The sequence below is a fragment of the Cornus florida genome, unplaced genomic scaffold, assembly GCF_030987335.1.
Source record: "Cornus florida cultivar Cherokee Brave unplaced genomic scaffold, ASM3098733v1 CherokeeBrave_3.0.0_Hap2_Chr03, whole genome shotgun sequence".
NCBI classification, from domain to species: domain Eukaryota; kingdom Viridiplantae; phylum Streptophyta; class Magnoliopsida; order Cornales; family Cornaceae; genus Cornus; species Cornus florida.
Genome location: NW_026775573.1, coordinates 94023669 through 94049439, shown reverse-complemented (window position 1 = coordinate 94049439; position 25771 = coordinate 94023669). Strand labels below are relative to the sequence as shown.

The following is a 25771-nucleotide window of genomic DNA, read 5'->3' as shown; positions in this document are numbered from 1 at the left end:
GTTTGGTTACAAATTTAGTCATGTGCAATTAACAATTCCGAAAATACCATTTTCCCTTCCAATAATGCTCGCATATATAAGAAGAAGAAAAAAAAGAAACAAAAGAGGGACATTTCAGTCATTTCATAATTAATTATTTTTTACCTTTTTTTATTCAGTTATAGAGGGACACTTTAGTCTTTTCAGTATTCAAATCCTTATTTGCTCAAAATTGAATGTTAATTTTTTTTTTTTTTTTCAGAATATATAAAAGATTATACACTCGGTATGCATATCATAAATGTATTTTTCTCTAGTAATCCTAAAATATATATGAAAGCTTTATCAATAATAAAAAAAAAATTCCTTAAATAACATAACTCTCATAGGGAGCTTGTTCTCAGCAACTAAATCAAAAGTGTCACATAAAGCATCTTCAACATAGTTTGTTTTTATTTTTAATTTAATTTAAATTTTTTTTTTCACCAAGTACCAAGTGGTACTTCTTCAACTTACACTTTAATATTAAAATATGAAAAATAAAAAATAATATTGACAAATTTTTATTTTTTTTGACAATTACTAGCAATTCATTTTTATACATTTATACTGCAAAAATTACTTTTTGGGAGACAATATATGCACTCTATTCAAGAGAGATAACCTTATTCCCTCTAATTTTATAATTAGAAGAATCAAATATTAACTAGGTCAGAAACACTTTTGTCATGATGTACACTGAATGAAAAAAACGCAAAACAGAAAGGGGTACCGCTAAAAAAAAAAAAAAAAAAAAAAAAAAAAAGAAAAAAAAAGGAAGAAAAGAAAAAGAAAAAGAAAAATTAAAGAAAAAGAAAATTTAAACACATAGTTGTGCTTTAATAGTACTTTCACACCCCATAAAATGTTCAACACCGGCTTGGAGTGGCGAACTTTAAGCATCAAAATTCAATCTTCGTCATATTCACCGAACGCTCACGCTGGCAACAAGGCCTCATTTGCAATATCCTCAAACAACCCAACTCTACCCTAGCAATTCATTCAGTAAAGGTTAGTATTTTTTTTTCCCTCTCTCTGTGTTCTTCGTATCCAAGAATTGTTGTTTGATCATGTATTTTTTGATTCTCTATTTTCCCGATTATTGCCGCAATTTTTTTAGGTTCAATTCTGGTCTGCGTACAACTGTCTGGTAATTTTATGTGTTTTTATACATATATTGCATATATTTTGGTTCTTGTGCGTGTATTTATGAAGCTATGCGCGCAGAAACACCCATGCAGAATTACTATTTTGTTTGGGTATCATTTGTTGCTTTTTATGCCATTCAATATTGGATTGTTTGTGTATAATGTTTCAATGTTTGGATTTTATAGATATTTAAATCATATTTGAATTTTTATTACAAAAAAGAATGTAGTTTTCAACATTTGATTTATCTGACAGGTTTATTGAATATTTGTAGTCTGTCTCCTGGAATATTTTATTTGGTTTTGAAGAATTAACAACAACAATGGTTGTGCAAGGGACACTCTCTAATGGACTGACAAGTAGATGTAGTGAATGGAACACAATTAGGACTTCCACAAGGTCATTTTGTTCAGGACAGGCGCAGGGAATTACCAATTTTGCTGTATTAGCTGATAGGAAGAAGTTGAGATATGGAGACGTTCTTCAGCATTGCAATCTTTATGCAAACAACAAGTGGTGGCCGTTATCTTTACCGGTTACTCGTTGCAGGAAGCGGGTTTCTTCTGTGGTCCATGGCCAGTTGAGTTCTGATTGTGGAGTGGATGCATTTGATTTGGAGCAGAGTTCTGCCACTGAAGGAGAACATGATCTTGCAAGTTCAAGTGAAGGACTTCTGTAAGACCTCAAACCTGTCATCTTATTGTATACTTTGTGTGCACATGTTATGTTTTATTTCTGTTCTGTTTTGTTTTGTCATTTTAGTGGATCTTCCATTGGTAATATGATTTGTGCATTCAATTTTTATGGGAACAACATTTATCAAAGGTCTGGTGCTTTAATGCGTGTTTTCTATTTTGCACTAAGATTTTGACACATCTATGTGGCAGTGCTGCTTCACTGCATGATGCATCTAGACACAAAAATGACACATTGGTGTAATAGCAAATTGGTTTTTAGTTAATCTGTAATTTTAAAAATTTCAAAACTAAATAGTATTTTTTTCTTTCCTTCTTTTTTATATTTTTTCCTGCTAATAATCATGAATAATTTTCTTTTGATACCCATCGGGATATCCATACACCATCACACGAGTAATTTAAAAGCCGGGTCTAGGAAGCACGGGCATTTGTCTTGTGGATAGTAATGCTTTTTTGGAATGACCTTAAAAGCTTTTGAAAAAGGAATTTCTTCCAGAGCCAATTTGGTCAGCAAGCTGGGCGTGATCCTGGAGCTTTCCTCTACGGAGTGGATTAAGATTGGATAGAAATGGTCATAGTAGGTACTGTGGAACTTCTGGCTATACTGCATTTTTCGTGCTTTAGGGTGAGTTTCTTGACCTCTATGGCTCGAGTTAATGGATATTGGCATTGCATTGCAACACAAATATGGGTGTTTGTCATGACAACTCCTGAAAACTTAGTACTATTGCAAGATGAAGGGCTGTTTGAAAATTGAAAATTAAGCACAGAAAATTTTCAAAGTTGAATTTTAAGTGCTGGAATTGTAAGTGTTCATTGTGAATTGAGATATTTTATGGTAATTGTTTGAATTTTGAGTGTCCGGTGTTCAATAATTAGTGAATTCTTTGTCATCTAAAATTTTACCCCATTTTAAGTGATATCCAAATTGCTTTGTCAGATACACTTAATTGGATAATAACTTAGATTTATTTATAGTTTACTACTGACTTGAGTTATCAAACATCACCTCAGTATTGGGAATATATATACACACACACACACACACACACACACACACACAAATTTACTAGTAATTTACTAAAGAGCACTGATAGAATGGGGTGATTTATAGAAAGGGTGAAAAAACAGTACGGCATGTGTCACTGGATGACAATGTATCACAAGTTGTAAGATATTGAGACCCTCCAAAAATTAATAATTTGAAGGTGGATCACCCAGTTAAATAATGATAATTACAGACTTAAAATGCTACTTCGTGAATAGCCCTCTTTCAGAAATCACGAAACTGATATGTACCCTTTTTTATCCCTTGTGCAATTTAGCATGCCACGTCCCAATATCTTAAAACCAGTGGCATTTTCATATCAAATTTGTGATTTTCTAGATGGGGAACTTCTGTGGTAGGGCTAAAGTTCAACTCTTTGATCTAGTTCAATTGGTAGGTTAGGAAGAAAATCTTTTTTTTGTTTTTGATAAGTAAATTTTTTTTTTTTTTTTTATCTTTTTATTAATGTCTTTTGTGACGAAAAGTTGTTTGCGTAAGAACTTTCTTGTTGATGATAGATCTTGACATAGGCATCCTACATGATACTACCTTAGATCTTTGTTCTGTACTTTGTATGATTTTTTCTTCTGTTTGGATTTATAAACTGGTTCTATTTTTCATTAATTGTTGGTTGTTTTCAATTTCTCATTTTTTAAACAGTGAGTTGTCAGGGAATCCTGCTAGCCAATCACATTCTCAGGGAGTGAAGCATGAGCTTGTAATGCTCACTTTGCCTGCAATTGTTGGACAAGCTATTGAACCATTGACACAACTGATGGAGACAGCATATATTGGTAGATTGGGTAAGACATAATGTTAGATCTCTGTTATGATGTTTATTCCCTTCACCTCTTTTTTTTGTTTGTGATGGCCATGCAGAATTTTATTTTCCTGCAACTACCTTACGTTTCTTTAGTGTGTTTGGTTTCAGTCTCTGGATTGGTTGCAGAGTTATCCTCTTTTTATAATATTTGAATTTCACTTTGTTTTGGGGGTGCTCTGGTTGGGGCTGGGGCATAGGAGTTTTTGCCTTGTTACTAGGAATTGAGAACTTGAGCTGATTCTGTTGTATAAACAGCTGTTTAATGTTTAGACAATTGAGTTGTTTTGTCTCACAGGTAAAATATTCTGACAACTGTCATCCTCAAGTAGATAGTCATATAGTTATTGGTTGGAGATAAAGTAATCTGTTGAATAACTACATTATATTATTTTGGAATTTCATGGTGAAGTCATTGGATTATATTCCATCCTAAGCTGAGACAGGAGTCGTAGATTTCTAAAAGGGTTGCAGCTGTACTAACTGTCTACAGGGCTGTAGGAGTTATCATTCATGGTTGTTATTCTTATATGGAGCTATTTCAGTAGCTTGGATTTTTTTTTAAATGTAGGAGAATGCTGCATGAGCCAGTTGCCAATATATGATGACAATGCATGTGCAGAATTTAGGTTAGCATGGTACTTTGGAAATTTCATACCACCATGGTTGATTGATAGTATCCCTTGCAAGCAAGTATTGTAGAAATATCCAACTGATTCCAATTAGCATTTGGCTTGTTTCATTGCTCTAGATCACGGTTTATTGGACATCTGTAAACTTGATCAAGGTTTCTGTCCTTTGACTAGTGTGAGAATGATGTTTCGAGTTGGAAAGCAGTAACTTTGTGCTACCTAATACCTAATATTAGGCCATTCCAGTCTGCCACTCCCAGCAACCGTACGGTAGGCACACTTCGTAACAGCCTTTTTGGAGTCAAACTTATGTGTGAGATTTTAATTTTTAATTATTATTTATTTATTTATTTTTAAAAAAGCTGTTTTCCCTTGTTCTCATGATTCATTGATATCTAAAACTTTGTATTTTGTTCATAGGTGCTCTGGAGTTAGCTTCTGCTGGTGTTTCCATATCGATCTTCAACATTATATCAAAGCTATTTAATATTCCTCTTCTCAGTGTTGCTACTTCTTTTGTTGCTGAGGACATTTCAAAAAATGCAAGCAGATTTTCCTCTCTTGGTAAAGTTGAAATAATGTTTGAACCTTTAATGCGTATTAAGTTCTTGATCTATTTCATTCTCACTTTCACATCTAATCTTGGGATAGTTGTCGTACAGAGGAGGATCATGAAAGTACCAATGGTAAACCTTTCAATGGGGTAGCTGAAAAACTGGAACTGTCCTCTGTGTCTACAGCATTACTTTTAGCATGTGGCATTGGCATCTTTGAGGCTTTAGCTCTGTTTTTGGGATCTGGTCTGTTACTTAACTTGATGGGCATATCATCGGTAAGCACCAAATCCATTGAGTTTATATAAGAAACTGACCATCCTTGTGCCTGTGTTCTCCCTTGCACTAAAAGGTCTCAATCCAACTACTTGGGGTTTCTACATGAATCGTTTTAACTATTCAAATCATGGTTCATCGACTCAGCTGAGTCGCAACAGACTCGGCACTTGCCAAGTCTGAGTCAGGCCAATATAGTGCTGATACTCAAGAATCACCCTTGACTCAGTCGAGGATCGGAGAGAGTTGCTGAATCAGGCCTAATTCGGCCAAGTTGGCTCACCAACTCAGGGAGTCGGCAGCGAACATATAAAAAGTAGCCCAACAGCTTTTATTATTCACTATGTTTTGCCATTCTCCGGTGGTGCAGTGGCCTCTCAGAAGAAGAGATAAACTTTTAAAGAGAGGTTTAGAGGGACAATATATATATATATATATATTGAGAGAGAGAGAGAGGAGAGGGTTATGAAAACCTAGAATTAACAAGTCACAAAGTGGTTTATCTTAAAATGGACCTGAATGTTTCAGAAGAGATCTCAAAATCTCTAGTTCGCGAAGATGACTTGATTTACTTGCAAGAACATGGAGAAGTCTTCTCTAATACTGAGTTGACTCGTTCTTCTTCTGATCCTTTATTGTGTCAGACTCCTAGGTAAAGGCATGTGTGGAGATTTTCCCTATCTAGGGCTAACATTTTTGACTGAATTTATTTCTCAGACTCTGTATTCATAGCATTTTTTCTTGTGACCACAACATTTTCTTTTTACCTAGTCATGTGACCCCAACTTTTAGTTACCAAATTGTGGTCACTGTTACAAGAGCAGAAGACTGGTTTGAAAGTTTTACCCTTTTATTTGGTTACCTTTACTTTTTCTGGATTAGAGAATGAGGATTGGGACGCTCTCATGTTTTTTTACATTGATTGTTGGTTTATCAGTTTGGAATTTTATCACAATGTGGAATTTTTAACTTAATTTTTTTTTAATTTTTTACAATTTATGAGTTTGGGATAGACCCAAATAATAATGTGGTTAGCCCCACACACCAAAAAAAAAATAAAAACAAAACTTATAAGCTTTATTGTCAATGGCGATTTAATATTTATGCATCGATCATTACTTTGAATAAGAACAAAATCATTAAAGTTCATTAAAACCGATATTTAGTAAGTTCCATAAAAAAAACCTGGTGAAACAATGCGTTTTGGGAAGGGGTGCAACTTGGGCCGGCCAAATATTTAGCCTGATTTTTCACAGGCTTGGACGACCATTTTTACAATTAGGGTTGGGCCTAGGTTGAGGTATCACCAACCCAACTATATACTTATAATTTTAAATATTATATACGTTTTTTGAAACTATTAGATATGTAAATTTTCAAAATCATAAGCAACCTTTCCTTCAAATCTTAATTTATTGTATATTAATCATGGAGAATTATATCCTAATCATTTTTAAAATTTTCAGAAATTTACAATCACTTTTTAGATTTTTATGCATAGGAGTAATCCTCGAAATTGACCCAAGTTCAACATGTTTTTTAACCCGATTTTCCCAATATGGGCTTAACCTGAGCTCTAAAATTTGAACATGGGTTGGATTGGGTGTAAACTTTTTTAACTTTGGTTGGGCTTGGGTTGAAGCTTTTTTGCCCTTGGTTGGGCTTGGGTTAGTCCCTCAACATGCCCAACTGGCCGAGTTGCACCTTTAGTTTTGGGCCCAGAGTGAGATTAAAAAAAATTCACAACCAGGGCGACTGATTTTGTTACGTTATGCCCAATATGGCCCGGGTCCGTGTTTGCGTACAATGATTCAGATTTATCTACTGAAATGACATAGCATGAAATTGCAATTTGTTTGCACTTACACAACAACCTTAATAATGCAAATTATTTTTTTACTATTCAGCTCTAAGGGGATCAATTGTTAGCTATCCATTCTCCTCTTCCGGACTTGGTTCCCTTGGGTTGTGCATTACTGATTTGATAAAGATAATTGTTTGGAAATGCCTTAATTTCCTTTACTTTGACCACAATCAGTTATCGTATTAAACCTAGAGATGACATCTAAAGTAGAAAGGAGGATACATCATTTAGGACTGTTTTATTATCTTTTTGTAAAAGTATCTATTTATTAAGAATAAACTCTGATTTCAAAATCTAAGGCTATATATATTTTTTTGATAAATAAAATCTAAGGCTGTATATTAACCACTTGACATTCCTTTTTGGTATCGAAGTGATTACATTGCATCTCAACTATGCAAGTACTAGTTTATAATTTTGGGGACAATCTCATTGTCTTAAGTATATTTATTTTCACAGTTCTCAATAGTATTCTCTTGTGTGTGCGTGTGTTTTTGTATTTGCATATATGTATTTCTGTATGTGACTGCCTATTCCAAAGGATTTCTATTTTTTTTTCTTTCTTTTCCTCCCTGTTCTAACTCAATTCTCTTAACAGGCTTCCCCCATGCACTCTCTGGCACGGAGATTTCTTTCTCTTCGAGCCCTCGGTGCTCCCGCAGTTGTAGTTTCTTTGGCCCTTCAAGGCATTTTTCGCGGCTTTAAGGATACAAAAACTCCTGTATATTGTCTTGGTAATTGTCTGTAACTTTTAAGGGTATATGTTAAGTATGTATGCCCTCCAACTAATTTCACAATTTTTTTTAACCTATCTGATGCTCAGAAATACGAAGAATTCTATTGTCATATGAATGGAGGACATTGGATTTCTTGCTTCCATGTTCTTTAAAGCCGTCTTTTTTGTTTTTTGTTTTTCCTTTTTGATTGACAAGTGATTAGAGTTAAAATCCTTAATCCCTCCTTTTAGATGACATGTCAGCATTTCTACTACCGTACAACATCGCCTTATATATATATTGTTATGATATAACCTGGTGTGGGCTTGTTAATTTAGGTCCTTGAAGGGACAGGCTGATATCTAATATTTACCATTATTTGCACAAAGTACTATCCTCATACTTGAATCCATATTCTCACGGTTAGCAATTCAAGCTTTTGTCCCTCTACTAGGCAATGCTTGTTCACCATCCTTCTATTTTATTTATTTGTTTTTTACACAACTTGACTCACGAAGCCGTGCCTGAATTATTTGGACTCTACATGAATCATATTCCTCTATTTACCATACTTCCAGCTAAATCACATGTTAACGCCACACTTTAATTTTGGTCTTTCCTTTCCCAACCAAATCACTCTTCCTCTCTGGTATGGTTATTGTTTTATTTTATTTTAAAAATAGGTAGTTTAAAATTTGTATGCTTCTTTTAAGGTTCGTTATGATGTCTTTTATTTGTTTTGGGTTGATGAATAAAGAATAGCTGTTACCATTTTTTTTATGTCTTTCTAAAATAAGAGATCATTATATCTTCACCGTGATTGTTACTCCAGCCTCATACCAGCTTTTCTGTGACAATTCTTTTCTTAGTTGCGGGGCTAAATGTATAATCCTCTGGCTGATTGTCATGTAGTTTTGGATATAGGTATGTCTATAAATGTTGGATTTTTCATGTTGTCTTGGGTTGCTTAGAATATTTCTATTCATTTAGAAATAAGATAGTTTGTGGAAACAGATGAATATACATGGGGTGTGCTGATGAAAGTAAGATATCATTCAACCATAAACCAGTGAATACAAACTACAAAGAGCGCTACAAAATTTAAATCTGTTGGTAATAAAGTAATACAAATATATAGCAGTAGTAGGCTTGTGGTTATTAATGACCCCTTAAAAGTTGGGTGGTTGTATGGAGATCTGTGCATACACCCCATTTACTAGAAATTCTAATGTGATACATTGCACAAACTTCAAATATTGAATGTCTATCCTGTACCTCTCTGTTCATGTCACGTTAGGCACATGTATGGTTGTTAAAGTGATGCTAATATTTAAAAGCAGTGCTCTTGGTGTCAACAATCCACAATGCCATACATTATTTGTGCTAGAACTTTTCTTCTTGTATAGAATTATTAAAAGATCACCTCAACATAATTATCAGTTCCATCCTTGATTATATTTAGTGGTGCAATCAAAACACTTCAAAGCATGCCTTGTCACAGAGAAAATCAAGCTTCGTCTATTCGTATTTAATAGAAGAATTTGTTGGCAGCTGGCAATTAAATTATTGCTTTGTCATTGAACCATGTTTTCTTGTTTTATTTTTGGCCATGTGCAATAAATATCGCTACACTTAGACTTGTCAATGTATTGGATTTTGACCCGGATCTGGTTCAAGTCCGATTAGATAACTCGGATACGGATTGAACATTTAAACCTAAAAAGCATGGATACAGACATGGATGCGACATGATACGGACAAGGCAATACGGCAAATTTAAAAAAATAGGATACGTTAAAATGTTATAATTTAATATATTGTTATAAATAAAAGAAATAGTTTGTGTTCGTTATCCATATAACCATGAATGAAATTACTAATATGGAACTTAGAGTTAGATGTTAGTTATTTTTGTTTGCTTGAATTTTATATTATGTTTCTAATTGACCCATAATATATTTTAAATTATATTTAATCCCATTTTAGAAGAAAAATGATAATTACAAAACCAGTCCGCCTTATCCTGAAAGTGTCCAAAACTTATCCTTGCCGTGTCAATGCCGTATCTCAGCCATGTCCAACCAGAAAATAACATATTTAAATTTCAGGATACTTCTAGCCATATTCCTACACGTGTCCGAGCCTTATCTGCATATTTGACAAGTGTCCAAGTATTCGATACCACTACGGCACCCCAAGTGAAGTATCCGTGTTTCCTAGATTTAAACCAATAATTCATTAACGATCTGAATTCAATAATCCGTTAGCTAAACAAACCGGATTTGGAATATGGCAGATCAGATCCAATAATAATCTGATCCGACATAATATAGTATATAATATGCTTATAGATATATTATCCAATTCTATAATATATACTATTTATATGTTATCAAAAGTTCAAAACATTTTTAGCATTATTTCTTCTTCTTCTTCTTCTTCTTCTTCTTCCCTCTCTCTACTCTTTCTTACTCTTTCTTTTTTCTTTAACAAATAGTCAAATACCTAACTTTTTTTTTTTGGTCATTTTTATCCCGTCTTCTCCAGCTTTTTTTCTAACCATTGCTTAGCGATCTCTTTTGACATTAAATATTTTTAGCAAAAAATTTACATCCTTAACGGATCAGCTTATCCGATTAGTAACAGATCAGGTTATCCGATTAGTAACAAATTGGATATGGATTCATCCATAAATAATCTGTTGGGTTGGATCGGATTATGTAAAAACCTTACCTAAAAACCTTATCGGGAATTTGGATCAAGCCAGATCCTGTCCGAATCCGACTTGTTTACGGGGTCTAGCTGCACTAGTCCAATCTTTTTAATTCCTTTTACTTTTTTTTTTATTTATTTTATTCGATTTGATACAGTTGTCGAATATGCAGGTATTGGTAATTTTTCAGCTATACTTTTGTTTCCCTTACTCATGTATCATTTCCAATTGGGTGTGACTGGAGCTGCAATTTCTTCTGTTTTATCTCAGTATGTACTTTCTACCTTGATTTCTTCCCCTTTCATTTTTTTATTCACTGTGGCACTTAAAATGACCATGCTAGGTTTTTTTATGTTTCAGATATATTATTACCTTTTTGATGACCTGGCATCTTAACAAGAGAGCTGTATTATTGCCTCCAAAGTTTGGATCATTGCAATTTGGTGGTTATATAAAAAATGGTGAGTTCATGTTTTCTCAGCTGGCATGATTTGAATTTCTTGGCAAGCATTTGAACGATGGTATGCAATGAAAATTAATTTTGATTCTGCACTTCCCATATATTTTGAGATCTGCCTTGTGTAGTAGTCGTATCATCTTTGAGATACATGCCATACTAATTTCGATGAAAGCTTCTTCAGTCAGCTTTGTTATATCGTACTAATATATAGAACGACCTTTCACCTCGGCTCGTTGTTCAAGCCTTGCTTCTCCTGTATTTGAGAATTACCGAGCCTTGCTTCTCCTCTTAAAGGAATTTAGAAGAAAATTTGCAGAGAGTTTGTTATGGAACAACTCTAGGTTGGTTGAAGCTGATTGATTCTAGCATCTAATCCATCAAAATGGTATCCGTATAAAACTGGAACGTATTATATTTCTGCCTGCTGTTTTACGGATGCAAGTAACGTAGAAAAGCTGTTTAAGCACTTTCATAGGCTGCAGACTCCCAATTATGTTTCTTCCCTCCCATCATCCTTCCCTGTCGTTCCCTAATGAGATGCTGTACCCTACAACCTCAAGGTCGTTGATATTATTTTTCCCAATCAGTTTTTAATTGAGATTTAGTTGGATACCCTGGGTTTTGTCAATGCTTCTTGGAAAAAAGAAGGGAAGTTAACAAACATCTGAATGTTGGTTTCCTTCATTTTTCATTCCTAGGGTTCTCTGTAATACGAGACAGAAGGCAATTGAAGTTGTGCAAGATTAATTGAATGATAAACATACACTATAATAGCAGTGCTTAGAAAATGCTCCTTGGCAACGATCTTATGGTAGAGCAATTTTTAAAGTTTCTTAAAAGCTTTCAAATCTTTGGATTGGTCTCATGTTGGGTGATGATCCATTACTTAGGCAGTTGTATATTTGAGGGCACCTCAATAAGTTGAACAAATTGAAATTCTCTCTCTACTCAGAAGTAGTATTATCCTCTTCTTAAACCAGCTGAGGGAACTTCTAGGAATGGGGATGATTCTCAAATGGGACTGTGCAGGGAAATTTTTTGTGTTGTGTCATTTTATAGTATGGATTGCTTTGAGTCTGAAGCCATGCCATGTGCCGTCCAATGCTTGTTTCTATATACTTTATTTTACTGGTAGTCTGGTACTGTTTTGGGATATTTTTGTGGCTCAGTTCTAAGATCTTGTCCTGATGCTTTTCTGCATTTTGGATCAAGTTTGATAGAATGACTGCAGTTGATCGTTAATTGCTCTTCATGCAAGCACACAGATGTTTACATGTTGTTTGACTAATTTATGCATCCAAAGTCAGTAGACCATGGTCGGTTTGTGCCTCACTAACCTGGATTATCCATTTAAAATGAAAAATACTAACTTCACATAGAAATTCTGCATTTCTCTAGGTGGTTTTCTTCTTGGGAGAACTCTTGCTGTGCTTATTACCATGACACTTGGGACATCAATGGCTGCTCGGCAAGGTCCAACGGCTATGGCTGCTCATCAAATATGCTTACAAGTTTGGTTGGCTGTATCTCTCCTCACAGATGCACTGGCGGCATCTGGTCAGGTATAAATTTCTCCTTCTAAAGTATGATTTCAGTTATTTCCACTCATTCTGTGTCTGTGGTTTCATATATCTGTTTCCTGATATCTGAGTGAGGTTGGATACTGTTAATTGATGGTGATACCAATCAACATAATAAAAATTGTTAATATAGTCATAATTACTAGCTAAAGGAATGGAATGTCACTGCATTATTAAATTTATGAATAGTTTATAGTTTTGGTACTATCTGCTCTGACTTCAGATTTTGTTTTTTATAGGCCCTGGTAGCAAGTTCTTTCTCAAAAGGTGATTACAGAACTGTGAAAGAAATCACTTACTTTGTATTAAAGGTGCGCCATCCTTCTTGTGTTTGCAATAGAGCCAGATGTATTATTCCGGTTTATCTTCTGGGTTCTTCAAGTTGGTGATGTATTTTGCTTGAGATATTTATTTATTTGCTTTTGCAGATAGGATTACTGACAGGTGTTTTCTTGGCTGCGGTTTTAAGTGCGTCTTTTGGTTCTATAGCGACCTTGTTTACGAAGGATATAGAAGTCTTAGGAGTTGTTAGAAAGGGGTTATTGGTACGTATGCATGGCTTGTTTCATTTCTCACTTTTTGTTACTCTTTACTTAAAGCGCGCTAAGTTTTTCCTATTGGTACTTAATCCAAAATTGCTACAGTTTGTTAGTGCTAGTCAACCTATAAATGCTCTAGCATTTATTTTCGATGGTCTCCATTATGGTGTTTCAGACTTCCCATATGCAGCTCATTCTATGGTAAGCTTATAAAGTTCAACTTCTTTGAGATGTCATTAGTTGGGCTGTCAAGGTTGTATATATGGATTCTTTTAACATCATTGAAGTGCATTATAGATGGTGGTGGGAGCAATTTCCTCTGTGTTTCTTCTGTATGCTTCTTCGAATTTTGGGCTTCGTGGTGTTTGGTTGGGCTTGGCTCTCTTTATGGGATTGCGTATGGTGGCAGGATTTATCAGGTGAACTGAATAATATTCTGACTAGTCTTTTTTCTCTTGGAATTTTTGTCAGAAAATAAATTTGTAAATTTTTTTCCCTATTTGAAATTCACGCACCCATGTACCCTTATGGAGACTCGAACCCTTCACCTTCTACTTTGGAACGTGAGGAAGGATTTGCATATTTTATTATGGGAATTTTCTACTTATATCAAAGTATCAAATACCTTCCTGACCATAAAGTGCTCATATACAGGTTTTGATGACCACTGGTGTAAGCTATAGAGGTACTAGATAAGATGTTTAGAGTTTGGCTTTCAATAGTCTTTTTCAGTGCTTTAAAAGTTTTGAGTTTGCTCTACTCCTTTTTGGCATGGTTTCGTATGTTCACGGGGTTCAAAAGCCTCTCTAGGTTCAATCCAATCATTAGAAACTCAATTGTATTGGATGACATTATTATTGAAGGGCTGTAGACGATGCTAGATAAAGGGTCTTTCTTTGGTGTGATGCTAAAAGCTTGAGTTATACTAGCATGAGGATGCAACTTTGATAATGAGAATAGCCTCTTTCTGCAATAATAATACTTGAAGGTTAGGTCTGTCTGCAGACTCTCCACACTTCCCTTCCCAGCACCCCGAATAGGATAGACCAGGCGGTGGGTAATGGATTAGCTGTATGTTTGTACAACATGGAAGATGTTGGATGAATGTGAACCTCTCCTTGAAAGGGTCATTACCATTTACCAAGTGCGGTCCCTGTCAATCCTGGGAGTTCAGGACATACTGGACAGAGATTTAACGTTTGGTGTTATTTGCACAAAGTAGCTGACAGATTTTGAACCCGCATTCTCACGCTTGACATTGAAAAGCCAAAACAACCAAAAAGTTTAGAGTTTCTAATAAATAAAAAAAGCCAAAAAAAGGAAAAAAAAAAAAAAAAAAGATGTCAAAATTTGACGAACAATTGCAAAGTTATGGCCATTTGAAAATCACGGTTTAAAAATGACAAGCGTGATTTTCACGCTTTAATAAAATCACTTTTTTTAAAATGGCAAGGCTGATTTTTAAAGAAAATCACAGTTTTAAGATGATGAGAGTGATTTTTAAGAAAATCATGGTTTTAAAATGACGAGAGTGATTTTCTTCAAATGGCTTTTATTGATTTGGAGAAAGCCTATGATGGGGTCCTCGAGATCTAATATGGAGAGTTCTAGAAAGGAAAGGAGTCACAGAGGGATATATTGATACAATAAAGGACATTCATGATGGTTGTGTGATGTTAGAACGCCAGTAGGAGAAACAAGTGAATTCTCAATTACTGTAGGCTTACATTAAGGTTCAGCATTAGGCCCATACCTTTTTGCCTTGGTTATGGATGAGCTGACAAGACACACATCCAAGATGAGATTCCATGGTACATATTATTTGCCGATGATATTGTTTTATTCAACGAGACTAGAGAGGGAGTTAATAAAGCAAAATTGGAGATTTGGAGAGAAGCTTTAGAACTAAAAGGGTTTAAGATCATCATCATCTAGTATATTGTGTGATAGGCATATCCTCTTGCATTGAAAGAGAAGTTGTACTGAACGACCTATTAGACCAGCCATACTTTATGGCACAGAATTTTGGGCAGCTAGGAAACGACATACACATAAAAGTGAGTGTGGCGAAAATGCGAATGTTGAGATGGATGTGCAACAAGACTAGAAAGGATAGAATTAGAAATGACCACATTTGGGAGATGGTTGGAGTAGCACAAATTGGAGATAAATTGAGAGAAAATTGGTTAAGATGGTTTACACATGTGCAAAAAAGACCTTTAAATGCGCCAGTTAGAAAAAGTGACATAGTTCACATTGAGGGTAATACTAGAAGAAGAGGAAGACCAACGTTAACTTGGGTAGAGTTAGTAAGGAAGGGTGTGATAGGATGTGGATTGACTAAGGCTATGGCCTTGCATAGAACTGAATAGAAACATAGGATTTATGTAGCCGATCCCAAGTAGTTGGGAAACTGGCTTGGTGGTGGTGGTGGTGGTTGTTCTCATGCTTGACAACCCAAGCATTTTGCTGATGCACCAAACAATTAAAAATTATAAACGGTAAGAAATTTTGGCTGAATCATAATTGATTTTGAAATTGCCTGATCTTATTTGTACCGTACTGCCTTGTCACACTTGTTTTACAATTATCAATCTATTGACAATTTTCTCTCTTGTATTTTCAGATTATCTTTGAGAACTGGTCCATGGTGGTTTCTTCATGATGGGGAATTGTAGAGAACCAAGGTTGGTCGGATATTTTTTTTTCTTCCTTTTGACTGTGATCGAGGGTTTTCTAATTCTTTAATTACTAATGCTTCATGGCCTGCAAATATTCATTTTATTTTGTGTAAGATAATTTGAATCTCGGACTACCCCGATGCCACACCACACCTTAACCACTTGAGCCAAGATCCAATGTCTAGGGCTGAAAATATTCAGCTAGTCAGTCTTCTTTGTTGCCAAGAATATTACAAGTTCTCTTATATTATTATTTGGGAAAACAATCTTCATTTCCTACTAGAAATTTGAGAACATGCATTTTATGCTTCTTATGCAAGTATTTACGTATCTAATCTCTTCAATTAAGTAATTGTTAAGCTTTTAACTAATGACCTTCGTTTTCACTCTGTACTTGCTCCATCAATAATCTGAACTATATCTGTTTACTTTAAAAGAGTTTTCTCAAGATAAGAACTGAAATCTTACTTGAATTAGGAGAATGATGGAGCTAAATCTCTTGGGAATTCTACAAAGGCAATATATGAGCAAGATGCAAGATCTGCAAGGATGTTTCAAAGAAAATGCTGGGCATTAAGTTTCAGCCTTTGTACAGGTCCGTCAATCCAAAGAAAGCATTTTGGTAAAGAGTCCAAAAGCTTGGATGCCGCTTCCTTTATACAAATGGAAATCCTAGTTTTCAATTCTTGAAGAATCTTCAACAATAAGCAAGTGAAAGCAAAGGGGTTTTTCTGTAGTATCCTTACCATAAAAGCTCTTACCCTCAAGAATCCAGAAAGAATTTGCAACATCGTCTGGTGCTATTTTCAATCCTTTTTATTGGTTACTTCAAAATTTTCAACATCTAGAATTAGGTTAATAAGCAATTAAATTGAGCTAATAGTAGTCAACCTTTCTCAAGGAAAGGATATGAAATAAGAATCATTCATTGGAGTGAGTTGGAATGTGTTGCAATGGTAAATCCAGTAAATACAAGCTATATTTATCATTTTAAACTTGGTTATGTTTAATGGCTTGATTTATTTACTTGAATTGTCAAATTAGGTTTGTTTATTTGTGGGGATAAGCTGTTTCTATCACTAGGATCAATATGTTTGTTAATGACTGTCTATCAGTTTCATCATTGTTGCTATTTGTTTCATTGCTGAATTTGTTTTGCAAATACTAAATTTTAATTTAACTACCTACCTGGCTTCAGTTTTCAGTTAAGGTGCAAAATCTGCAACATGAGCCACTATAAGCATGACTTAAAGGCCGTCTGACTTATTTAGATTGTAAGTTAGAGTATCAAAGAATTCAATCTTACAGGATATGCAATTTTTTCAGTTTTGAGTTGTTTGATAAGAGTTTTTGGTTGAGACTTTCAAAATCCTTATTTGGTTTTAGCCTTATTTCTATGATATGATTAGTACTAGACTATAAAATTGGCTTTCAATAGTCTTGTTGATACATCTATCACTCGGAGACAATTTCTTAGATAAATACCAGTAACATAATTAGCTGCTTTTTAGATTCCTTTTTCTTTAGCCTTGCATACTGCATCAACATGCCTTTAAGAAACTATGTCCAAGTCATTGGAATTGTTCAAAGCAAAGTAAGAGCCGATTTGTTTTACGAAAATTTGCAAGGTAAAGCTTCCATTTTATATAATGTTATACTAATATTGAAATAGTTATGTTATAATGGCCGAAAAGGGAAGGATATTTTGTTTGTGTTTTGTTTATATTTATTTATTTATATCTTTGGGCGATTAGGGTTTCCTGGGGATTGCTGCTGGTAACATGGATTAGGGTTTATGGGAGGATCTTTCCTTGAAGTAGCGAATCTACCACGTCTCATTCTCAATGGGGAGGTTGATAGCTTCCCAACTTAAGATGGTAGAACCTTTAGGGTCGATCATCACAGTACGGCATGCCGAGAATCAGTTTTAAAATACTGCCTTGTTGGACACTTCGATAGAGATGTGGGAAGTATCGAGTCGATTGAGACGTGGGCGACGCAGACTTAGAAGATTGCGTGCAGGGTAACGGTTTCAACCTTGCCTGATCGTCTTCTTCTGTTCAGATTACCGTTGGAGAAAGAGGGACAAAGAGTTCTTATTTCTGGCAAGAAGACATGGGATGCTACTACTCTGTCAATTCATGTTTGGTATTTTGCAGTTGGTTGCTTGGCGGTGAGAACAAGGGGAAGGGGAAGATGAGTGGTGATGTACGGATTATCCCTTCATCTTCGCTGTCAGATGTTGTTCGAAGCCATAGGGAATATGTGTGGTGGTTTTAGAGATGTGGAGGTGGATGATATGGTGGTAGGAGAGAGAATTACTTTTTATGTTTCTGATGAAGGTGTGATCCCGGATTTTATCTTTGTTGAAGATCAGAGAGTGGCCTTCAAAGTTGAATTGAGGGAGGAATTATCACCATCCATCCTTTCGAAAGCCTCCATCGACTCTTATGTTAGATCCACACCACATCTAAAGGAGTTGAGATCTGGACACGAGTGTCGTCTTTCCTCTCATTCCCAAGGACAGAGACGAGTGAGGTTCAACGCGCCGCCTGCAATAATCGTTTGTCCATCTCCTTATCATTTACCAAGCCCAGTCTAAATGTTTTGTCAAGGTCCAGTGGAGGAAGCTCAGCCCACGCTCATGTCCATCCTTTATCAAAGTGTAACTCTTTTGACTTTCATCCATCTGTACGAAGAAATTGGTCAATCGCGGAGAAGACGAGATGGTAGCAGATTAGCGTAGGTAAGGGAGGTACATGCACGGAAGACATGAATTTTTGACATGATATATGTTGTTGTAATTCAAACACAATAGGGCCTTTCATCTCTGCCCCTGATTTGTCGAAAAATAGAAGCCTTAATAGTGCATATTGGACCAATTAGGGTAAATCGTACCGCCATGGTAATCGATTGACCCGTTACGAAAAACAGAAGTGGATCGCTCGATCCACCACTCCTATTGACCCAGGTATGTCCTCTGCTATTCATTCTCGGAGCCCTTCTTATGCTACTCCTCCTTCTACTCGTTCTTTTGGGGTGTTGAGGAGTGGCGTTGGGATGGAAAAGGGATGTGAGCTGCTGAATTTGTCAATGGTACCGGAAGTTAAGTCGGGGATGTGCTTGGATGCATCGGGCGATTATAGGTCTTCTCTTTCTGGGTATGATGAACCAGATGTCAGTGCTGCAATGGAACCGTTCGATGGGGTTTCGGTTTGTGTGGGACATGATCTTTAACTTCGGCTGACTGAGGAGTCTGCAGTGGCTTTGCTCAAAGAGCTTCGCCTCCGTGTCGCCCTTAAAGGCCTCAACTGTTTGCCACTTAGAGGGTCAGGGGAGATTACTTCACACAGTTTGGTGACTCATGGCATGGGTGATTTTGTTATGGCTACAGATTCGCAGATGAATTTGCATGTTGGTGGAAAGGAAAGCGTAGAGGAGGAGGACGAAGTCTTGACTCCCATCCAACGGGTATTCTCTAATAAATTAGTCCCATGGTTGGATTCAGACCATTCTAATCTGGGGTTGGTGGAACCATTGGCTGTGGTGCGACCTGATGGATCAGAGATGAATGTTGATATGGGCACGGACTGGGTAGTTGCAAATATCGGTGTTACTAGTGAAGCGCTGGGTGTCTCATTAGAGGGTAAAGGTGATCAGGCCCTGTCCATTCTTCGCACAATTGTGGAAGGGAGAGAGGTTGCAGGGAATATGAAGGCACGAAAGACGTTAAACGTAGGAGACCTTTAACGTCTTGGAAAGGGGAGCAGGAGGTCAAAAATCTCACCTCTTATGTCAACTATGAAGGGAAGGATGGGGTGGCGAGGGAAAGGGAAAGGACCAGAAGTGGGAAAAGGGGAGGAGGGGAGAGATGATTATTTATGGTTTTTAATGAAGCTATGAATTTTCACTTTGAACATTCGTGGTCTCAATGATCCGGACAAAAGGAGGGTGGTCAAGGTAGCTGTGAGGAAGTGGAGTGCCCATGTCGTTTGTTTGCAAGAAACCAAGATGGTCTCTATTTCTGACGGGGTGGTTAGGAGTCTTTGGGGAGGAAGGTTCGTGGAATAGGAAGCACTGAACGCTTCAGGTTCCTCTGGCGGAATCCTAGTTATGTGGGATCGTAGGTGGTTGTCAAGGATGAACATATGGAAGGGGGGTTACTCTTTGTCCTGCGTGTTCAAGATGGAGGAGGACAATTTCAGATGGGTATTTTCTGGGGTCTACGGCCAGTTATCGATAGTGAAAGACCTTCCTTTTGGGAGGAGCTTTGCCACATTAAGGGTCTGTGGTCTCTTCCTTGGTGCCTGGGTGGGGACTTCAATTATGTTAGGTCTCCGTTTGAGAGATCCACAGGGGGTAGGTGGCCCTCATTGATGACCCAGTTTTAAGATTTTATTGATAGTTATTTTCTTTTTGATTTGCCAATGGAAGGGGCAGCCTTTACTTGGTCTAATGGCAGGGTCCCGGTTACTTTATCAAGTCTGGACAAATTCCTGATTTCTGGGGAGTGGGAAGAGAAATTCCCGGATGTTGTTTAGGCGGCACTTGTAAGGGTGACCTCTAATAACGTTCCCTTAGTTCTAGATTGTGGGGGGTATGAGATCTCGGTGCACCCCATTCTGCTTTGAGAATATGTGGTTGAGATCAGAGGATTTCCAAGGGAAAGTCTGGTTTTGGTGGGTGGAGGCGATGGCCACAGGTTCTTTCAGTTTTGTGTTAGCTAGGAAGCTTCAGACCATCAAAACTAAGCTTAAGAGGTGGAACAAGGAGGTGTTCGGGAATCTTGAATTGAGGAAAAATAGAGTTATTGCTGACCTCGCTGAGATTGATCGTCTTGAAGAGTTGGGGTGGGATGTGGAGTCTTTGTGCTTTAGGAGAGCTTCGTGTTAGGCGGTTTTTGCTGAAATTGCTAATATAAAGGAGATTTCGTGGCGTCAGAAATCTCGGGCCTTATCGCTCAAAGAAGGGAACCGTAATACGAAATTCTTTCACAGGCTTGCTAATGCTCATAGAAAGAGTAATCATATTAGGTGCGCAGGGGGATTGTTTCCTTTTACCGGAAGCTTTACAGTGGGACGTTGGGGTAGAGACCTAGGCTTGATGGTCTCCATTTCGATGCTATTTCTGAGTTGGATAGAGATAGGCTTGAGGTCCCATTTTTTGAAGAGGAAGTGTTGAAGGCTTTGTTGAGCTGCAACGGTGATAAAGCTCCAGGGCCAGATGGGTTTACTATGCGGTTTCTGATGGAGAGTTGGGAGGTGGTGCGAAGTAAGGTGATGGATACTTTCCAGGAATTTCATTCTCATGGCGTTTTCGAGAAGTCATTAAACGCTTCTTTTATTGCCCTTATTCCTAAGAAGGGCGACGATACTAATATCAAGGACTTTCGGCGAATCAGCTTAGTGGGATGCATTTACAAACTCATTTCCAAGGTTCTTGTTCTTAGGATGAGTAATGTTTTGGATGGAATTATTTCGGAGTCGCAGAATGCTTTTGTCGGAGGACGATAGATCTTGGATCATGTTCTTATAGCAGACGAATGTGTAACTTCCAGGTTGAGGAGTGGTCCCTTGCGTTTTATACAAGCTTGACACTGAAAAAACTTATGATCACGTCGTGATAACACGGATTTTTTAGATTTTAATTTATAATAATAATAAGAATAATTATTATTTTAGTCTTGAGTTCGTTTCAGTGGAGGTGTAATTATAGGTTTTTTTTTTATTTTTTATTTTTTATTTTTTTTATATAGTTTATATGTGTGTGTGTGTGTGTGTGTGTGTAATCAGATGGAAAAGGGAGAATGTGTCAAAATAAGAGAAGGAAAATTGGAAATGGTGATGATGTTGACGCGGGTCCCACAATAATTATTAATGGTAGTTGTTTTTGTTATATATATATATATTATATATATATATATGTAATGTCTGTTGAGTTATAAAGGAGGTAGTCGAAAGTGGGAAATGATGAAGCTTGTAATGATGTTTTGGCGGGCCCACAGGAGATGGAGTAATGGTTTGGAGTTGTTGACTTTTGTGTGCATGCATTAGGCTGGTGTAGTTTTAATTGTCACACGTGACTGGTGTAGTTTTAATTGTCAAGGAAATAAGGAGATAAGAAATGATGGGGAAGGAAAAAGGTGGTCTGCCGAAATTGAAAGAGAAGAGAAAGAATTGTAATGATGTTAGGACCCACTAGACTTTGCTTAGCTTTTTGCACGTGGGTTTGTTGGTTATTTTTTTTAGTCGGTGGAATTGTCTATATATTTGAGGATTGTGTGGCACTAACTTAGTATGCATAGAAGAGTTTAAACAGAGGAAAAAATTAGAGAGAGTTGAGATGAGAGACAGTGAGCCGAGAGCTCACACAGAGAGAGAGGTCCGAGAGTTACAGAGGCGGTCGGAGGCTTGAAGCCTGAAGCTTTGATGATCCAGTGAGGAAATAATTCTTTTTCAGTGTAGGGTTCTCTATACCTTGAATGGCTTGGAATTGTTTTGCTTCAATGGTTTTTATTAACTGTTTTAATTAAATGCATATGTATTTTGTTTATATACTTACATGAATATGTATATTTTGTGAAGTTGTTTTGTTAAACCTCCATGAAATTCTTGTTATGGTTTTTTTCCTACTGGACTTTTTATCTCACCACCCTCCAATTTCAGGTACCGAAGATGAATGGGGATTGTTAGATTCGCGCTTAGGCTGAAGAGTCGGTGTTGCAGGATTTATTTTATTTATTTTGGAGAATTTTTGTGTATTTTTGAGGAAATTGACTTTGTATAAAAGAGGGTATTTTTTTTTTTTTATTTTTTATTCTGGGTGTATTTTGATGTATTTGGATTTGAATAAATCGAGGATTTTATTTGAATTTTCGAGGCGTGACAAAATGGTATTAGAGCAATTTCTTAGAATTTTTGGGGCGTGACAAGATGGTATCAAAGTATTTTATTAAAAAATTTGGGTCGTGACAAAATGGTATCAGAACATTTTTTTAGAATTTTTGGGGCGTGACACACGTCAATTGGAATTTCCTTCTTTACTTGCTTCAGAGGATGGGGTTCGGAAGTAGGTGGAGGAAATGGATCGAAACATGTATTTCGTCTATTGAGTTCTCTGTTCTCGTGAGCGGTTCTCTTACTGGTTGCTTTGTAAGTTCTTGAGGTTTGAGACAAGGAGACCTCTTGTCGTCTTTTCTCTTCCTCATCGTTATGGAGGGTTTGAGCAGACTAATGAGGAGAGCTGAGGATTTGGGTTTTATCAGGGGCTTCAGAGTGGGCAGAGATGTAGCTCATTAGATGGAGATCTCCCATTTGTTATTTGCGAAGGATACCTTGGTTTTTTGTGATGCCGATGTTTCTCAACTTAGATATTTGAGGTGCATTCTTGTTTGTTTCTAGGCGGTTTCTGGGCTGAAGATCAATGTGTGAAAGAGTGCTTGTCCCGGTCGGGGATGTTCAGGATATTTCCTCTTTAACTGTAGTTCTTGGGTGTGGGGTGGACACTTTTTCTCTTCCTTATTTGGGATTGCCTTTGGGAGTCTCCTCTAGGAGGGTGGGGAGTTGGGATCCTGTAATTAATAGGTTTGAAAAAAGGTTGGCAGGATGGAAGAAGCAATATCTGTCGAAGGGGGGGAAGGTCACTCGTGTTAAGAGCACTTTCTCGTCCTTTCCCACTTACTTTTTATCTCTGTTTCAAATCCCATGCTCTGTTGCCGAAAGGATTGAAAAGATTCAAAAGGACTTTTTTTGGAGTGGAAGGGGAGAGGAGTTCAAGTATCATCTTGTCAAATGGGAGCAAGTTTGCAAGCCCTTGAAGCTAGGCGGTCTAGGTATTCGAAAGTTGGTTCCCTTTAACAAAGCTCTTTTGGGAAAGTGGTTGTGGAGATTCGGTAGGGAACTACATCGCCAGTGGAGAAGGATTGTTTCGTGTCGTTTTGGGGAGGAGAGCGGTGGTCAGTCTTCTTATCCAGTCTTTATCGCGGGAGGCGTTGGCGTGTGGAAATTCATTCGGAAGGGTTGGGATGTCTTTTCTTCCCATATAAGATTCAAGGTTCGCGATGGTAGACGTGTCCGATTTTGGGAGGATTTATGGTGTGGAGATCAGTTGTTGTCTTGCTCCTTTCCTAGACTTTATAGTATTGCCGATGATAGACATGCCTACGTAGCTGACTGTTATCGGCTTGATAGCAGTGGGATTACGTGGGATGTGTGCTTTAGGTGTTCTTTTCAGGATTGAGAGATGGATAAGGTATGTGCCTTTGTGGATATGTTGTATCAATAGGAGGAAGTTGGCAGAGGTAGTGATGACATTTTGTGGATTCTTCCTCCTATGGAAGATTTGGTGTCCGGTTTTTAACAAAAAAAAAAAGAAAAAGATTTGGTGTCCGGTCCATGTTTCTATACCTTTCTAACTTCGTTGGTCCTGTTTTCCCATGGAAGATTATATGGCGCTCCAAGGCTCCACTTAGAGCTGCATTCTTTGTTTGGACTGTCGTCTGGGGTAAGATCTTGACGCTGGACAATTTAAGGAAGAGAGGTAATACTATTGTTAATTGGTGTTGTCTATGCGAACGAGATGGTGAGTCGTGGATCACATTCTTATGCATTGTCCTGTGGCGTACGATTGTTGGAATCTCATCTTCGGCTTATTTGGCATACATTAGGTAATGCCTCGGTTTTCCAAAGGATTGATTAACGCGTGGAGAGGATGCTTAGTGAGAAGCCACGCTCGTAATTATTGGAGGATAGTTCCACACCGTATTTGGTGGTGCATATGGAAAGAGAGGAATATCAGAATTTTTGAAGGAAAGGAATCGCCTTTGGTGACTTTGAAACTTCATATTCTTCGCTCTATTTTTTGTTATGTGAAAGGAAGCACTTGCTCCTCTATTGATGACTTAGTTGATCTTTTGGACTCTATAGGTCCTTAGGTTCAGCTTCCGTTTTTATATAAGGGACGCCTTCCCCTTTTGAACGCTTTTCTAATCGATTATTACTTACCAAAAAAAAAATGTTATATTGGCCGAAAGTAATTGCCAGCTAAACTATCTGAATGTAATTTATTGGTCAAGCATGAGCACAAGTAGGATCCAGTTTTACCTTTAAAATGCCTTGGAAACTCCTTTTAAATTTGCCTAACTCATTTAGCTTACTCAGCTAAATTGTGTAGTTTAGAAATCTTCATATGGAAGATCCCCAATGTTTGAATTGTTGAACCTTCTGACGGATCACAAAGTTGCCTTGGTAAAATTGCAGTATCATGAATCCACGAATACTATATTAAGCCATAGTAAGAATTTGTGTATTTAAACATGCCAGTACTCAAGGTTCTGATATGGGTAAGTTTACACACACACACACACACAAAGGATAGACTTTGGTAATGCATTTATTACTTGAAAAGGTTTAAGCTTCCGGTATCATTACATTACACTTTCTCTAGTCTCACTTGTATCATTTCCATGCTTGCATTGCTTTATATCATGGTATTCTTGCATCTCGTTTGGTAGGGCAACAAATGGCTCTTCAAGTCTCGGAAAAAGTTGGAAACTCGAGAGGGTTGATTTTTGAAGCTTTATTGGATAACCTTCTCTTGTTTGGTAAGGCAACAAATGGCTTAACTAGGGGAAAAAAAATGGCTCTTCAAGTCTAAGAAAAAGTTGGAAACTCGAGAGGGTTGCTTTTTGAAGCTTTAGCGCGAATAACCTTCTCTTGTTTGGTAGGCTAACAAATGGCTCTTCAAGCCTAGGAAAAAGTTCGAAACTCGAGAAGGTTTCTTTTTTGAAGCTTTAGTGGATCACCAAATCGTATCATTTCCACAGTCAAGTAATGAGCTTGGGATTGAAGATCACTGAAGACTAGTGTTGGTTAGGAACTCACTGGTGGTGACCATGGAAAATTTAGAAATTAAAAGCAAACATTGGAAATATGGAGCTTGTAGTCTCCACTAATTTGGTTCATACCCCTCAAATATAATAGTTGAAGTTTGTGTAATTAGTTTTAGGGCTTAGATGAGAAGAAG

General features: G+C 36.9%; 1 protein-coding gene across 13 annotated transcripts; it reads left to right on the top strand.

Moving 5' to 3' along the window:
• The first annotated feature begins 851 nt into the window (after positions 1 to 851).
• LOC132300901 (protein DETOXIFICATION 45, chloroplastic) lies at positions 852 to 22619 on the top strand. Of its 13 annotated transcripts, none has more exons than XR_009480617.1 (17): positions 854 to 1029; positions 1423 to 1842; positions 3574 to 3716; positions 4786 to 4929; positions 5028 to 5197; positions 7658 to 7793; positions 10661 to 10757; positions 10849 to 10949; positions 12347 to 12510; positions 12768 to 12839; positions 12957 to 13073; positions 13173 to 13268; positions 13365 to 13486; positions 15694 to 15754; positions 16226 to 16343; positions 16947 to 17022; positions 22414 to 22619. XR_009480617.1 is itself a non-coding variant. In XM_059798197.1 (16 exons), the coding sequence occupies exons 3-15, from the start codon at positions 1490 to 1492 to the stop codon at positions 15743 to 15745; spliced, it is 1767 nt and encodes a 588-aa protein (XP_059654180.1). In that variant the 5' UTR covers positions 854 to 1029; positions 1139 to 1168; positions 1442 to 1489; the 3' UTR covers positions 15746 to 15754; positions 16226 to 16743. The 13 variants fall into 13 exon arrangements, 9 of the variants coding, with proteins under 9 accessions (XP_059654183.1, XP_059654182.1, XP_059654181.1 ...); XR_009480616.1 differs by having other exon boundaries at positions 16226 to 16545; XR_009480615.1 differs by lacking the exon at positions 16947 to 17022.
• Positions 22620 to 25771: the final 3152 nt, after the last annotated feature.